The sequence below is a fragment of the Phocoena phocoena genome, chromosome 10, assembly GCF_963924675.1.
Source record: "Phocoena phocoena chromosome 10, mPhoPho1.1, whole genome shotgun sequence".
Taxonomy (NCBI): Eukaryota; Metazoa; Chordata; class Mammalia; order Artiodactyla; family Phocoenidae; genus Phocoena; species Phocoena phocoena.
Genome location: NC_089228.1, coordinates 54076139 through 54093349, shown reverse-complemented (window position 1 = coordinate 54093349; position 17211 = coordinate 54076139). Strand labels below are relative to the sequence as shown.

General features: G+C 37.8%; 1 protein-coding gene across 1 annotated transcript in view; it reads right to left on the bottom strand.

The window, feature by feature from the left end:
* GADL1 (glutamate decarboxylase like 1) overlaps nt 1-17211 on the bottom strand; it is a 147491-nt gene that overhangs the window by 104602 nt on the left and 25678 nt on the right. The window contains exons 9-10 of the mRNA XM_065885240.1: nt 14428-14492; nt 14073-14154 (exon numbers count right to left, since the gene is read on the bottom strand). Of these exons, the coding sequence (XP_065741312.1) occupies nt 14073-14154; nt 14428-14492 (147 nt within the window). The remainder of the gene's footprint in view (nt 1-14072; nt 14155-14427; nt 14493-17211) is intronic.

Sequence of the window (17211 nt, the reverse complement as noted above, 5' to 3'; positions counted from 1 at the left end):
ACTTAAAAACAAATAAAATTGTTATGAATTTCAAAATGATATCACTTTGGATATGCAAAAATGACACTTCACTTTTCTTTCACTGAAATCATTTCTGATTTTGAGCTATGTTTATTTCCAATGCAAACTATTTAATCGGGTCACTTCCAGAAAAACTCAAAGCTCAAACTGAGTGATTTCTCAGACCATGCAGACATAAAACATGGGCAATCAAGATTTTTCCTCTGAGAGTTTTCTTCCTCTTACTTTTTGTTTAACGTCATTGGGACATTCACAAATGCCGCTAAGGAGGGTTATCAGATAAAATACAAAACCACCTATTAAATTTGAATTATATACAAATTTCATATAAATTCCTAAAACCCAAAATTTTTAGTAAAAGTATTATGCCATGCAATATTTAGGATATACTTATACTAAAATATGACAACATGTCATTTATCTGAAATTCAAATTTCACTGTGCATCTTATGTTTTCAATTGCTAAATCTGCCGACTGAAGCTAAGGAGGGGACATCTGTTTCTGCAGTGTGGTCACCGCTGTCCTTGTGCTGACCACCTGACCATCTCTAGCTCTTTCCAGCTGCTCTTTCCTGCTTACGTGTAAAACCCTGCCTTGGGCTGTGGTGGTCAGATCACGAGTCATGCTCCTTGCTTCTTGACCCTATTTCCAGTCTCCCTTGTGCCCCCCATTCATTTTCAGTCACTTTCGGTTGCTTTTCCGACCAGCCACTGTGAAGCCTACAGGAGAACTGGGGGTATTCTCAGGCACTCTCATGCCTTGGATATACCCGCTTCCCATCTCTATTTAATTTCTGCTTTCCAGATTGACATGAGAGGTGGGGGAGAAGGGAGCCTTCCCAAATCTCTGAGCCTCACCTAGAACTTGGGCCAAGAAAGGAAAGAACCCACATATTCTATTTACAGGGAAGTTCTGGTTTTCCTTGAACCCCCTGGGTTTGCTTATTTATATTTAACACTTGGTTCTTCTTCAAACACTCTTCTCCCCGCGCCCCCCCCCCCCCAAACTGGAGGACTGTTTATCTGCTTGGGAAAGAAAATGCAAACTAAAAGTGGATTCTGGATGATAAGATGTCCTTTCAACTTTTGAGTTTAAAAGGTAAAAATTCATCACTCTTGATTTCTGCTTTCATTTTGATTATCTGACTACAATAAAACAAACCAGAATTTCATAACACATCTTAAGCACTTGGGAAGTTAAAATTACTTTTATAAATCACCATTGGCTCGAAGAGTAAATCAACACTGTGATTATAGATTAATTGGGAAATAATTTAAATGAGAATACTCCAAAACAAAATTTAAGGAGCTGAGCCAAAACTGCCCTCAAATGTAAAATAACATTTTTACAGAACAAAAACATAAAGAAGCAGGAGTAAATGAATAACAATTAAATAAACAATAAAGATGTGACTTGAAAAAATAAATGCAAGAAGTGATTCTTATGGAGAGAAGATAAGGTAAGCAATCTAAGAAAAAATATTTTAAAAATTAAGACTTCAGGCAAGGATATAAGGTAAAAATTAGATGAAAATGATGAAATGATATAGATTCTACTAATATACTTGAAAATCTCAATAAAATGTATTAAATATTTGAGAAAATGTTCTTGAAATTGATCAAGCAGAGCATGAAATTCTTAACAGTTGAAATAAAATGGGAAAATAATTATCTCCTTCCAAATTTCTGAACGAGAATTTTTTTTTTTTTTTTTTTTTTGTGGTACGCAGGCCTCTCACTGTTGTGGCCTCTCCCGTTGCGGAGCACAGGCTCCGGACGCGCAGGCTCAGCGGCCATGGCTCACGGGCCCAGCCGCTCCGCGGCATGTGGGATCTTCCCGGACCGGGGCACGAACCCGTGTCCCCTGCATCGGCAGGCAGACTCTCAACCACTGCGCCACCAGGGAAGCCCTGAACAAGAGTTTTATGATTGATTTTTCTCACCATTTCTAAAAGCTGATGATCTCTATGCTCTCAGAATTATTCTAAAACAAATAAGACAGTTGAAAGCTGACAGTCAAAATAATCCAACCAAGATAACATGCACACATACTCGCATGCATACACACACACAGAGTAGATTAATTGTATGTATATAGAGGCCAAAATCTAAGTATTCAAATCCATTAATACATTAAAGCAATTTACTGCAACTAAATGAGGTTAATCAGTAATGTAGAAAATCAATGAACACACATCTAACTTTGTTAGGAGTAAAATGATAGAACTACCTTATCAGATATTAAAAAGGGATATGGTAAAATTCAATACTCATTCCTAGATCATTTCTCAGGAGGATTTATACAGAATGTATATCTTAAGGCAACTTTAATAAAATCACAAAGAAGATAAAAATGCCTTCTATTTACTATTATTACTGAACATATTTTTGGAAATTTTATCAGTGCATTATAATTGCAACTGATATGAAGCAAACAAAATATATTAGAATATTAGACAGCAAACAAAATTACAGTTATATACTAATATTATTATATATTTATAAAATGCAAGAGAATAATTTGAAATCCCTCAGAACTAATATGAAATCTGGTAAGGTGGTCATAGTTAAACAAATGAATAATTTTAAATGAAGATTTTATAAGCCCAAGTGCCTCTGTTTTTTAGATAATGAGAGGGGGTAGGAATGGGTAAAGAAAGGAGATGCTAGTTATAGAAGCAAAATACACGAATCTATATCAACACAGATACAGTAACATATTAATATTCATCTATCAAGAAAATTTTAAATGATTTAACTTTGGTGGGTGCGAGTAATTTTTATATTCTTCATTATGCCTGACACTATGCTATTTTGATCCTATATTGCTTTAAAAATGGAAAGAAAATACCAATAACTGATATGTTAAAGGTCACCTCTGTTTCAATTAAGTTTTCTAGACCAGCTTCTTCAGCAGCATTGTTCTTTCACTTGATCTACATTTCCAAAACACCTGCTTTTTACCCTATTACATAAATACGGGTATTATATTTTAATCATTTACTTAAAATTTGTTTCTTACTATCCCCTGAGTTCACTTATGATAGGGAGCATGTCTTACTCAAGTAACACATAAGAGGCTGCACACATTTGCAAGTGGAATGAAAGGGTGAGTAAATTAACGAATGCTCATCCCCACTGGCAGCACCGAACAGCAGCTGATTATTAAAAGGCCAAAGCCTGACATATCTCAATTCTGGTAATAAAAGACTAGATGAACTCGAAATGCTCCTACGGAAAATAACAAGAAAGGCTGGAAAAAAACATAAAAACTGCATCTAATAAAAAGCGTAGCAGACCTACACAAGGCAGAAGTAAACTTCTGGAAGGTACAGGAGAGGAGTGGAGCTCAGAGGTGAGCCAGAGATGCTTCCACCCCAGGGGCATGTTCAGACTCAGAAGGGCAGCTGCGACAAGAGCTAGAGTGGGGAGATGTGAGGGAAGGGGGAGTGTGTCCTCCACGTGCGGGGACCTGGAGTATCACCATCACTTTTCCTCCTAGCAGGCATTTCATGGGCTTCAGGAAAAAGAGTTCAAAGGTGGTCAATGCAACGAGAGCACTAAAGCAATCTTTTCTCTTGTTTAGGACCCAAAGGTCTCCACTGGAAAGAGAGGTCAAGATTATACTCTGAAGATCCAGAGAATCTTTAAGCGTTGGTCCTGGACTGTTAATCCCCCCCTAGATGCCCAGAGAATGAAAATAAAATCCTCTGTAAAGAAAGAGAGCTTCACTTCTAGTTTCAAATTATTCCTGAAGGTAAATTTTTAAATAAAATATTCAGTAAACCATCAAGGATTGTAAGGTACCTCTCTAGACAATGAGAGCCAGGACTCACAGACTTAAGAAACAATAGGCATAGCACTTGTGGGAATCCAGAAACTAGAGTTAGCAGAGGCAGACTGTGAATCTATGTTCAGAATGTTCATGGAGATAAAAGCTGATCTTAAATATGTCAACAAGAACCTAGAGACCTTCTATATGTAAAAAAGATTCAATTTGATGCTACGAAACCAGAAAGACAATAATAAGGTAAGAACCCAAGGGCTAGTGTTAATAGCAGATTAGACACAGCTGAAGAGAGAATCAGTGAATTTCAAATAGGCCCTAAAAATTATCTGCAAGGAGACAAGGAAAGACAAAGTTATGAAACTTACAAACTACAGTAAGAGAAGAAACAGTAAGAAGGTTTAATATGCATTTAATTGGAGTGCCAGAAAAGAAAGGAGACAAGGTCGCTAATTAAATGGAGAATTTTTAAAACTTATGAAACATGGCAATCTTCAGATTCAAGAAGCACAATGGAGTCTAAGCAAGAAAAACCAAACAAATATATATTAATAACATTATAGATAAATGGCAGAAAATTAAAGAAAGCTAGAAAATCTTAAAGGAAGCCAGAGAAAGAAGTTATTTTGCCACCAAAGGAATGACAGTTAAGTAGTTAACTTTCTAATACACAATGCCAAAAGACAACAACAAAAGTCATTAAAGTTTTAAAGGAAAATTCCTGACATAATTCTATTCCCAGAAAAAAATGAAATAAAGACATTTTCAAAGAAGCAAAGTTAAATAGAGTATGCCACCTTTTGATTCGTTAAGAAATTCCTAAATATGATCTTCAAGAAAAAGGAAAATTATACCAGATGGCACCTCTGGGACATAGCAAGCAATGAAGACATGTACACACAAATGTTCGTAGCAAAATTTTGTAAAAGTCCCGAATTAGAATAACTCAAATGTTCATCAACAGCAAAATGGATAATCAAATGGTGATTTGCTCATATGGAATAGTATAAAGCAGAAAATGAATAACCCTGTGATTGTGCAACTTGTGAATGAATCTTACAGACGTAAGGTAAGTTTGAGCAGCAACAGAGCCAAACCAAAAAATACATACTGCATGATTCCATTTACATAAATTTCAAAAAGGCAGAAGTAAACTAATTATTTGAGAATGCATAACTACAAAGCAAAACTAAAGAGAAAAGTTAAAAAGTCAGTAACAGGAAGGAGCACATAGGGGATTTCTGGGTTTCTGTTCTTTGTTTTAATGTGTGGGAATCACCTGATTATTCTTTTTATAAAAATAAATTAAATAAATGCATTTCATGCGTATTTTATATTTTCCTTATATTTCATAATAATTAATTGAAAAAATATCAATATCATCTAAACTCCCAAATAGCCCTTAGAATGAACTACCAGAGAAGATTCTAATTCCTTTTGCAATTAACAAAACTTCCTAAATTATGATTTTCCATCAGCATCATAGTGACCTAAAGGCAAGTATGTTTGCTGAGTAAATGCACGTGTGCTTGCATGCACGAGTTGTATGTAACTTCAATATATAAAATATGGCAATTATTTTACAGAGTTTCTGTTTTTCTACTCAGTCCACAATTAATTCCTTTATTATATGACAGTAACAATTTCTGTACAAATTAGTGTTTAAGTACAACAGCTAAAAATCTATATAAGATGAATCTCTATTTACCACCTCTGAGTTATCTATAAAATTAAAATACTTCTCTTATTCACATGCACTTGTATCTGCATTTTGAATTGCCATGGAAGAAAAACCCACAAAAAAATGGACTCCCTGAAATTATTTGGCCTTGACACAACAAAGCGAGAAAGCCTAATTAGGAGTGTCAGATACGTTTTTAGATATCTTCCTTGGAAAACAACAAATATGACAGCTAGAAATGTGCAAAGGAAAACAAATGGAACGATTTATGCCAAGAAGTCAAAAGGGCCTCAAGTATCACACCAGAGAGTAGAAATAGAAGAGAAAGCCTTGGTGTAGTGAGTTAATAGTAAAAAATAAAGTAAAGGCAAAAGGCAGATGCTTAGAATATTTTAAAAATGCTAAAATCAAATTTTAGCCTACCCACTGAGGCAGGTGTAGCTTGCTACTTATGGCATACATTTTTCCATTAGCTTCTTTCCAGGTTTTCTTTTATGCCCTAATCCTTATGTTTCTTGGTTTTTTTTAGATTTTAACTTATGTAATCTTCCTATATTATGGGACCCTAATCAGTTTTGTTACAAGGTAAGATAGAGAAAATTCAATCTGTAAGTAGAATCCTCTTTCTGGGATATTTTTCAACTGCTAGTTTTTGTGGAATCAGAGATGACAAAAGGACACAAAGGTAGAATTTCCTATTTCTTCCCTCTTGGTCATTTCTTAGCAAATCTGAAGTTTTCTGTGATGAATGGCAGAGAAGCAAATGTTGCAGTCCCATAGACATGGGATGGCTGTTATGAAGAACAAATTCATGACCTGGAAGAATATCAGAGAAATTCCCATAGTCTTCTGGTTCTCCAGAAATAGACAGGCAGGTGATATTAAATGCAACCACGGGCAGCACCCCAACTCATTCAAGTCAAACTGATGAAATAAATGTAGCTCAATCAGTAGGACCAGGTGGAAGCCACCCAAAGGTTTGAGGGAACTCAGGGATGAAATTAGAAAACTGTTGGCCAAGATGCTTGATCTAGCATTACAAACAGCCACCACCGTTACCCTGGTAGATTGTGAATGTCATTCTGTTCATTAGAAGAGGTCAAGAGAGGACCCGGGAGCCCTGGAAAAGCAAGCTTCTCTTCCGCTTGTCCAGTATCCAATAAAGCACAGCATCATTAGACACTGAAACAAAAATAACTTTCTAGGGGAAAGACAATATGGTTTCTGCAAAAAGGAAAGCATGAGTCACTGATTTATTATTGGTCTCTGAGGCATGTAGATAAAAGGCCAAACGTTGGCACAGTTTAGGGTAGACTTTTTCTAATCACCAACATGAAATGGGATGTAAGGAGATAATGGACATCTCAAACCATATGGATAAGACAAGCAATTTCTACACCCCCTCAAAAAAAAAAAACCTCTATGAACTAGCAAGAAGGGACGCTCTGAGACTTGAAAGAGATCAGGTTGTGATGATAAAGGATCTACTGCAGGTAACAAATTTAAAATATTACCATTTGATAGTATTGGAAAAAGATACAAAGCAAGTTTACTCCAGGAAACCTTTTTATTGAGCATGAATCGAGTGTCAGGCTTTGTACTAAGTTAGTGGGAGTACAGCAATGAATAGACCCCTTCTGCTCTCCAGTAACTCACCGTCTACCATATAGATGATTCCAAGAACCAAGGGATAGGTTCTCTGCTGGGACTTGTGCCCATTTATGACATGATGGCAACTATTGACTGGAATCACATAGTACAATCATGATCATGCAATAACACATCCCTCAGAGCTGCAGTTCACCAAGGAATTAATATACTAGGCTATATGATGCATGGTTCTAAAACAAAGTTACTAGGCTATATGATGGATGGTTCTAAAACAAAGTACAAATCCCCTTGTTAAACTTAATGACAATTGCAATATGAACCCAGTAAATACTAAAACCCAATTTATTGGTTTGTTCAGTGGAGAAAGATATGATGGGTTTTGAACACAAGCAATTCTAATATTAATTATTATCTCTCTTTACCTCATGGGGAAGGAAAGCAGACACTATACCATGTGAAGTTTTTAAAATGTGATATATATATTTCCAAAAGCCTCATGAAAAAATTAACTTTTTTCATTATAATTAAAAAAAAACAGCAATTAAAAAGAAAATGGGCTATTTACCAACCACGAATTTGTTGAGCTCTGCCAGTGTCATGAAATTCTCAACCTTGCTGAAAAGCTGAAGAATTTTCTGAGCTCAGGCAAGACTCTCCAAGATCTGGAGAATAATTTTGGCAGCCTCAAGCCCAGGAGACTGATGTCTCTCCTTCAAGTCAAATGCTTCTTTTTTTCTAATCAGTTTTAAACACTGACCTTCCCCCTTTTCTGTTCCATTAGCTAGAAGGCTGTCATTCCAAAGAAATGTATAATGTACGTGTGTAGGGGAAGTGTGAGTGTTCTCTGGAATGAGAGAAAATAAGTTTTCGATGATCAGATTGTTCAGTATTTTCAAACCATCTAACGGCACTTCCATAGGAACTCCATGAAGAAAAATGAGAGCTGAAAAAGAAATCCTCACCAAAGCAGACATAGTTTGTCCTAGTTTCTCTGATAAGCCATGTTCTCTCCCTTTTTTATTTCCTTGCACATTTTTTTTAATGGCATATAACAGTTTTCCTTCGCAATATCAATGATCATTCAGGATAGAAATTTAAGTGGGTCTGAGAGAGAACACATTTCTCAGGTGTGGTATCCCAGTGAAAAATTCCCGCCTTCTCTTAGGGAACCACACTGGGAGATGGTATGAGTCTCCTTTTCTATTTTTTCTCCATGCATAGCAGTGCCAGGCCCACAGTATACCTTCAATGAGTGTATACTGAATGAACTCCCTGCTCCTCTTCTCCCTGCTACTTCTTCAAAAGAAAAACTGGGGGCTTCCCTGGTGGCGCAGTGGTTGAGAGTCCGCCTGACGATGCAGGGGACACGGGTTCGTGCCCTGGTCTGGGAAGATCCCACATGCTGCAGAGCGGCTGGGCCCGTGAGCCATGGCCACTGAGCCTGCGCGTCCGGAGCCTGTGCTCTGCAACGGGAGAGGCCACAACAGTGAGGGGCCCGCGTACCGCAAAAAAAAAAGAAGAAAAACTGGGACCATCCTGAGCCTCCTCTAGACTGAAGATGAAAGGGAAAGAATTCCAAGTCTATCTCCAAAGCCTCACATTTGAAACCTAGGTAGCCCAGAATTGCATGTCAATACCTCCAGCTAAAGAAGATCCCTGAGTAGGAGGAGATACAGTACATCACTGGATAAAATGAGAAGGAAAATGGTTACGTGTCTGTAAGTATGGGTGTATAAATGTCTTGCCTGTCAAATCAACAAAGCTAAAAACCCTTGCTATGTCAAAAGCTAACACACACACACACACACACACACACTCATACTCTGCTAGTGAGAAGGTAAGCAATTTTTTAGAAGGGAAATTAGGAAACAAGTATTAAAAAGCATCATGAAAGGTGATCATGGCTCTTCAACGTCTAAGAATTTATTCTAAGGGAAAAATAAAGGATATGCCCAAAGATTTAGCCTCAAAGGTGGCAGCCACATCTATATTAGCCCCAAATCAAAACAATCTAGTTGGTCAGTGTAAGGAGGTATTCTAGTTAATTATCAGATATCAAAATGATAGAACACCATGCGGCTATGGAAAATGTATACAATGCATATTGACATGGAGCAATGTTCACAATTTTGTGAAACAGAAAAAGCATGCTAAAATCAAAATATGTTTTTATGTTAGATAAATACATATGTGCACATTTAAATATATAAATATGCCTAAGAAAATATGCATCTTCAGATATTTGTAAAGGGCATCTTTTTTCTTCATCCTTCTCCTTATCTGAATTTTCTGATTCTGGTCTATGATGTAGGTGAATTACTTCTGAAATAAACATATAAAAATGGACATAATAAAAAAAATCCTTAGTATCTACATAGTTTTTCTAAGAAAAAAAATGTCCCTTTAATTATCTATAGCTGCTAGGTTAAACAGGAAATCCTTGTGAGTTAATATTGGATGATGATGATAAGTAGAAATAGAGAGGAATTATTTATTCTCAAAAAGTCATCTGATTAGCATTTTTCATGTTCTCATATATCTGTTAGATTTTTTTTTAACTAAATAGTTCTTCCAATAAACACTAAAAGTCAAAAAGTCAATACTGAGATTTTTCTCCAACTATGCATCTGATTCTTAGACGTATTGTCTTTTATTTTAGAAAAAAGCATCAAAATTGTCTTTGATCCAAAGCAACCATGTAGCCCCAGCATTTACATCTGAAGTCAACCTATTTATAATCACAGATTTTTTTTAAATCCCTGATTTTCTTTTTATCCCTATCATGCAGAGTGTCAGTGATAGTATGACTTGGAGAGCAACAGCTCTTTGTTTCGGAAGCAGTCTTCTTTATGGATACAGGAAATTAAAAATGTGAACAAACACCACCAGCTAGTCAATCAGGAAAACAGCATTGTGAAGGCTGGGGATTTGAAGGTACAATTAGGGAACTGGTTTTTCCCTTAACAGAAGTATGTTCGCTAAGTAATTTGCTTTCTTTTAACTAGAGTTACCCCCTTCCATTAACTGGAGAAGTAAGTCCAGATTAAAATCACTATTCATCAATTGCCTGCTGGAGGCACACTCAAGCCTTGTGTTAGGACTAAGGCAATAAAGCTCATCAACTAGCATTTTAATCATTGCTACCTCAGAGCTCTCAGATGGAATAATTTGGGGTAGGGGAGAAAGTGGAAACTCCTAGTTACTGCTGATATGAAATCAGATATTTCTGAGGATTTTAAATTTACTGAATCATTCATTTTTTCAGTGGATTTTAATTTTTTCCTCGTTCAGTGAGTACTTGCTAGGCATGCGGGATACAGTGGTGAATATAATGACATGGTCCCTATCTATATACAGCTTACATTCTAAGGGAGGGAACATTAATACATGAGAAATCATAATTAAAAATTGTGATGAGCACTTTAGAGGAAGGGAACGGGCTCTGAGAAGGAATCATGGAGAGATGACAGTTACTTGGGTGAGTCAGGAAACTCCTTAAGGAAGTGATACTCAAGCTTTGACACTAAGACAGAGTCACACTCCTCCTAATATGTTTCTATCTATTTCATTAGCATCACCCTTTCCTGGTCCTTCTACTGTCTCCCTGGCCATTCCAACTCAGCTTTCTCACTGCTGGTTCCTCCTCTTAACTCAGACTCTGAAGTTTTCCAGGCCTAAGATCTCCATCCTTTTCTCACTACAAAGTTCCTCCCAAGGCAAGCCATTCCACTTTATGACCTCAAGCATCATCTGCATTCAACAATCCCCTAATATATTTTTCCAGCCCAGAACCCTTTTCCTAGCTTTGGATCCATATGTCAACTGCCTACACGACACCTTCACTTGCATACCACACAGGAGTCTCAAATTTAACATAGCCCATGCTAAATCAAGATATTTCCCTGTGGAATCTTCTCTTCCTTCAGCAATCTCCATCTCCCTACACAGGACCATTCACTCAGTTGCTGTATCACTACTCAGGGAGTCAACCATGATACCTGCTTCCTCCTCATGTCCCATATATAACTGGGAATTCAGCCTGGTCTAGTTGATAGCTAAAATATATCTTGAATTTTATCACACTTTTTCCATACCCTACCATTATCTTGTTTGGATACTGCAAGTCTTTTCTCATCCTGTACCCATTTTTTCCCCCTTTCAATTCATTGTCTTAAATGAAAATCTTTTCTGATTATTCCTTGCTTTTAAAATTCTTCCATTGTTCTGAACATCGAATCATTAAAATGGTTTCTAAGACCCTGCATGATCCATCCACTGCTTAATCCTTTAGTCTCATCTCATACTGGTTTTAGCATTACTCTCTGTACTTCAGCAACTATGAACCTCTTTCAGTTCCTAAAATTTAAAAAAGGACCCTCCTTTCTTAAAGACTTTGCACATGCTGCCCCTTCCATTTGGAACTTCTCAGGTGTCCCTGCTTTGTAGTCTGAGTAACACACTGTTCTCTGTCTCAGATAAGAGTGCATTTGGCTTCAAGTAACAGATTACCCAGTAGAAGTAGTTTTAGCAATAAAGACACTTATCATACATATCACAAAAATCTGGAAGTGGGCACTTCCATACTAAGTGCAATATTTCAAAACTCTTATCCAAGACTATGCTCTGCCATTCTGTGAATGTTCACTTTTTAATTTAGGGTCATTGCCTTATGGCTACAAAGTGGCTGTCAGAGCTCCCTATATCATGGTCTGACACAACAATGTTTCTGCATTCATGGTAGAAAAGGGGGCAAAAAGCTCTCCTCTTGGGTATAGCACCTCTACCAGAAACTAAAACCTTTGTTTCACATTTCTCCCTCATCATAGTGGCCATATCTGTGTCATATAGTGACTCTTAGCTGCAAGGGGGGGCTCATTAGATGAGTATCAGGAAAGAGAAGGAAGTAAGTCAGGACGGCTGGTGAATATATAATCAACAGTGTTCAACATGGTCTTCAGAGCACTTACCAAAATAGTAATCAAACAATTCAATATGCACACTTTGTTCACTGTCTCCTCTGTGAGATTATAAGCTCTTTGACTATGGGGAACATGTCTGTTTCTAAGCCCAGCATCAGTACTGCGCCCAGCCTATGTAGGAGTCAGTTGGCAGTGGTAGAATGAATGAAAGTACGAAAGAAAACAACAGAGGCAGAAAATAGGTACAAAAGGGACAGAAAACTGCCTACACAGAACTTAAGCCGATGGTCATATCTCATACCTCTCGTTTCAATTCTGCATTCCAGGTAATTTGAAAACAGTCTTTCATCAAAGAAAAGGTCCACAACGGTGAGAGGCTCGCGTAACAAAAAAAAAAAAAGGCAACTTTTGTAAGTGCTCCATTCTTTGTACCATGAATGCAATTTTCCTAATCTGTTAATTCCTGCCATGTGAGTAGACATGGATGCTATAGTTTGCATTGAGATCCAGGAATGAATTCTTCAAAAAAATTATTTTAACCACTGTTATATAGCGTTAGATGATCCAGAAAATTTTAAATTGCCTCAAGGACATGAATGTAAATCAATTATTAGCTAAATCACTCCAAATATCATTCAACAAGAAAAATTTATAAAAGCTAGAAAGTCATTTAAAAGAAGAGTCGTAAAATTTGGGGTCTGAATTTTCCACTCCTGAGAGCATCACACTAACAGATAAAGATGTCATTCAGATTATCCGATTAGGGAGAAAGCAGATGTAAAATGTCTGGCACATAAAGGATGCTTGGCATGTTTTTGTTCTTATATCTAGACCATAGGAAAAGCTGGGTTTACTCCTAACTCTTTCATGTCCTATATATGTAACTGTGGGCAAGTTGAATATGTTCTTTGATTCATAAATGATATAGTAATCTTTAACCACCTTTCAGTTATAACATGCTGTCACTCTACTATTGAAAAACTTAGATGAATAAAAGTTAAATGGCATTGAATGCAGTCCATAGTAGCCAACTTAATAAAACATGAAGGAATAGATTCATATTCCCAAGAGTCTCTCTATCTACAGATGCAGAATCTGTTCATAGTTTCTGACGGACATCCTGTTTGGTCATCTCAAAACACAAAGGGCACCAACATGTAAATATCACAAAATTTTTTTAAAGAAAGTTGTAACCATCCACACATACGAGACTAGATTTCAGGTTTTAAATATGGTTGTCATTTGAAATAAAATTCCTTAAAAAGAGAAAATGACTTTAGCATTGGCAAAGGGAGTCCCCTAAGAAAAAAATGTAAACAGATGGCTGAGAAAGATCACCCACATGCTGCACACAGATCTTGAGGAGGCATTTCTAAGAATGAAGTGGCACTTCCCAGCCTGGGCCACGTCCCACAAGGATCCTTATTTAACCCAGAGAAAGCATAGGGTTTCTACCTCTAACCAAGAGGAACTTCAGCCTGCTTGCCTCACAGCAATCCAGACTAGTTTCCAGCTCTCCCCAGTGTTCCAACAGAAGCTAAGTACCAACCACTTGAGAGAGGCAATCCCCTAATAAATCAGGGTTTGATGATCAGCCCTGAACCAACATCTTCCCATATAAAGGGGCTGTTAAGCCCCAGCTAAGTATATTAAGCATTCAATTTAGTGTATGACACACATCTGCTCTCCTTTCTCAGGCAGGAGAAGTTTCAAGATAACTTAAATCCCGGACTTAATCAAGGGGAAAAAATATCTTGGCAATGTTTAAAACTGAGTTTAAAAATATAATCCAAATGAGGGCGAGAGAGACCATTTTGCTCTAAGTAATGAGATTATATAATACCTAAATCAAATACACAACATTACCTGAGCAAAAGCACTTGTTTCTTTTACCTGGGTCTATCCAACTTTCCTTTTGATTCCATCAACATTTACCAAAGACCGTCATCTACCTCTGGCCCAAGGTATAAAATACAAGCAAAACTGGGTCCTCTGAAAATACGGTAATCTGCCCCCCTCCATGCCTGATGAAGGCCATAAGAGGAAAACTCACAGATTTGTCTTTTACAAGGAAAGCACAGCACTGAATCCCAGCCATCAGCATCTTGTGTGGATTCCATGCCACAGAATCAGCCCTGTTACATTAAACAAAGAAAAAAACAGGGTAGGGAGGGGAGACTCAATTAGTTTCTACTGGTGGGAAGAATGCTGGTACATTCAGTATTCACGTCCAAGTTAGTGCTCCAAAGGATTCCTTGTGTGAGCGGTTTAAGGAGTTTGGGATTTTTTTAAACCAAAACAATTCCTTAGTTTTTTGCCTGTTTTCAAAATGGCACTTAATTGGGCAAAGGCCAAAGAGAGTCCCTAGCCTAAATAAAAGGCACTGTGACTGGGGAAACTATATTTACCTGTGGATGCCGTGCAGAAGCTTGCGGTGCTTCCTTGACATCAAGGCTGAGCCACCCCAGGAAGCCTGTTGAGATATTTATATAATCAAAATGATGTTATTTCAATGGTACTTGTTTACCAGCCAGTTGTTATTTGATGCTTTAAGTCGATGTTAACCAATGTGGACTCTAGGAAATTTTGATCACTGGCTCTACCCAGGCGATCAGAACCTCATCACAATAGATGGTCCCCCACTGACGCTTAGGAGTTAAATTCCCACACTATAAGGAAATTGGTATAGTACTCATTGAGTTGCCTGTGGACAAAGAGAAGTGTAAAAGACACAGTCCATATCCTCTCAAATCTTAGAATCTAAAATAGACAATAGCCCTTCAGTGTTGACATCCTACCATACACGATGTACAAGTGCTGATCATGAGACATGGGTTCAGGAAAGGAAATCCCAGAGTCAATAAGTCTGGAGGAGAGCGAGGAAGAATCAATGTGAGAAATAAGAAAGTCAGTTTGGTACTTGAAATCGAGCAGGCTTGTTGTGAGGGAATATGAGGGGACCAGCACGGGAGATGTTGAAAGCTCTCCATGGTTACTTAAACTGCACAATGTTGTACCAAGAACAGAGTTATCATCATGTCAATTTTTTAATAGAAAAACTAAGGTTTGGAGCTTATAAAATTTCCAAGGTCTCATAGGTAATAAAAATCAGGTCTGAGAGACAAAAGTCCATTCTTTTTTTACACTAACATCATATCTTAGGGAAGGTGACCAATTGGCCCGACGGTAGAACTCAGCATGGAGAATCGAGGTAGGAGGGGAGTTGCCTAGAAGAATTTTAAAAGGCAACCCCAATGAACATGTACCCCAACGTTCATTGCAGAGCTAGTTACAATAGCCAAGACATGGAAGAAACCTAAATATCCATCGACAGATGAATGGATAAAGAAGATGTGGTTCATATATATTGGGTTGGCCAAAAAGTTTGGCCAACACAATGCAATGGAATATTACTCAGCCATAAAAAAGAATGAAATAATGCCATTTGCAGCAACATGGATGGACCTAGAGACGATTATACTAAGTGAAGTAAGTCAGACAGAGAAAGACAACTATCATATGATACCACTTAATATGTGGAATCGGAAAAAAAATGATACAAATGAACTTACATAACAAAACAGAAATAGACTCACAGATATAGAAGACAAACTTATGGTTACCAAAGGGGAAAGGAGGGGAAGGCTAAATTAGGATGTTGAGATTAGCAGATACACACTACTATATATAAAACAAGTAAGCGACAAGGACCTACTGTATAGCACAGGAAACTATACTCAATATTTTGTAATAACTTATAATGGAAAAGAATCTGAAAAGAATATATATATATAATATGTATGTATAACTGAATCACTTTGCTGTACACCTGAAACTAACACAACATTGTAAATCAACTATATTGCAATTTTAAAAAAAGATCCTTCTAAAAACTTTATGCCCCAAACTTTGACCTTGAGCATTCTAATATGACTATAGTGAGTATAATAATTTAATTCAAGAAATATTTATTACATATCTAAATAGACTGACACTGAGATAAGTGCTAGAAATACAACAGTAAATAAAACACTGAAATAATAACTCCAAAAAAAAGGTAAGGAAGAGCCCAATATCATGCAGAAAGAAATGGCAAGATTGTGTGCACCATGGATGTGAAGGAGGAAGTAAGTGAGAGGTCTCCATGATCCTCAGAGTATTAAAAAGCTGAGCCCAATGGTGGACAGTAAAGAGTGGCCTTAAGAACAGCTCTCTCATTCAGGGCTGTGCCCAGGGGCAAGTGAGCGAGTCACCCAGGGTGCACCCTTCAGCTCACTCGCAGAGTTGGACTCTTGCATGGCCCTGGGCGTGAATGCCTCCCTAAATTTTCAAATACCAAACTGACTTTCTTATTTCTCACATTGATTCTTCCTCCCTCCCCTCCAGACTTATTGACAATGGGATTTCTTTTCCTTTCCTTATTCTCAGCTCTCCTCTCCTTTGCTCATAATACCTACCTGTCCAATGAACCCTAGGAACCTCACTTGCCTCACCTTAGTCCCAGCCCTGTTTCCAGGGACTAGACTCTCCCGTGACCCCATAGGATTCCCAAAGGTTTGTGGGCCGAAGGTGGTGTGCAGGCGAGTTCCAAAGATGCCCAGATAAAGGACTGATGATCAGGATTGTCAGTCAAGTCCCCTTGCTGCTGCCTTCTCTGTCCCACCAGAGTTCATGATGGACCATGTGTGACCAAAGCTTAGCTATGGAGGCAGCTGCCCTCAGCCTCTGGGAAAACGTGATCTGAACCTGCTAACTGAGGCTCCCCAGACCTGGGGTTTGAGAACTTGACCCTCAGGAACATGAAGATGACTTACATATTAGGTTCTTTTACTTCTCTTATATCCCTAAACTCTAAGTTGCCTGCTTTTCTCAATCTTTTTAACCCCCAACCGCATTGAGAACCTACCAGGGGCAACAAGGGGAAGGATTAATCAGTAAAGCTCAGCCACGCCCATTCACTCTCACCGTTTCCACCTGCCCACTCACACACCTGCCCTCACTGGTGCCTCCTATACTGGCCTCTGCCTCTTCTTCCTCCTCAAAAAGTAGACAACATTCTGCCAATCTTAGTGAGCTGGATTGAAGTTTTAAAATCACATGAACTCTTTCAAGGCATTAGTTCACTGGTTTACAGGGTGGTAGGCAGAGTTAGAAGCAGCTCATCCACAAATGTATTCCACAAAAGAGCTGAA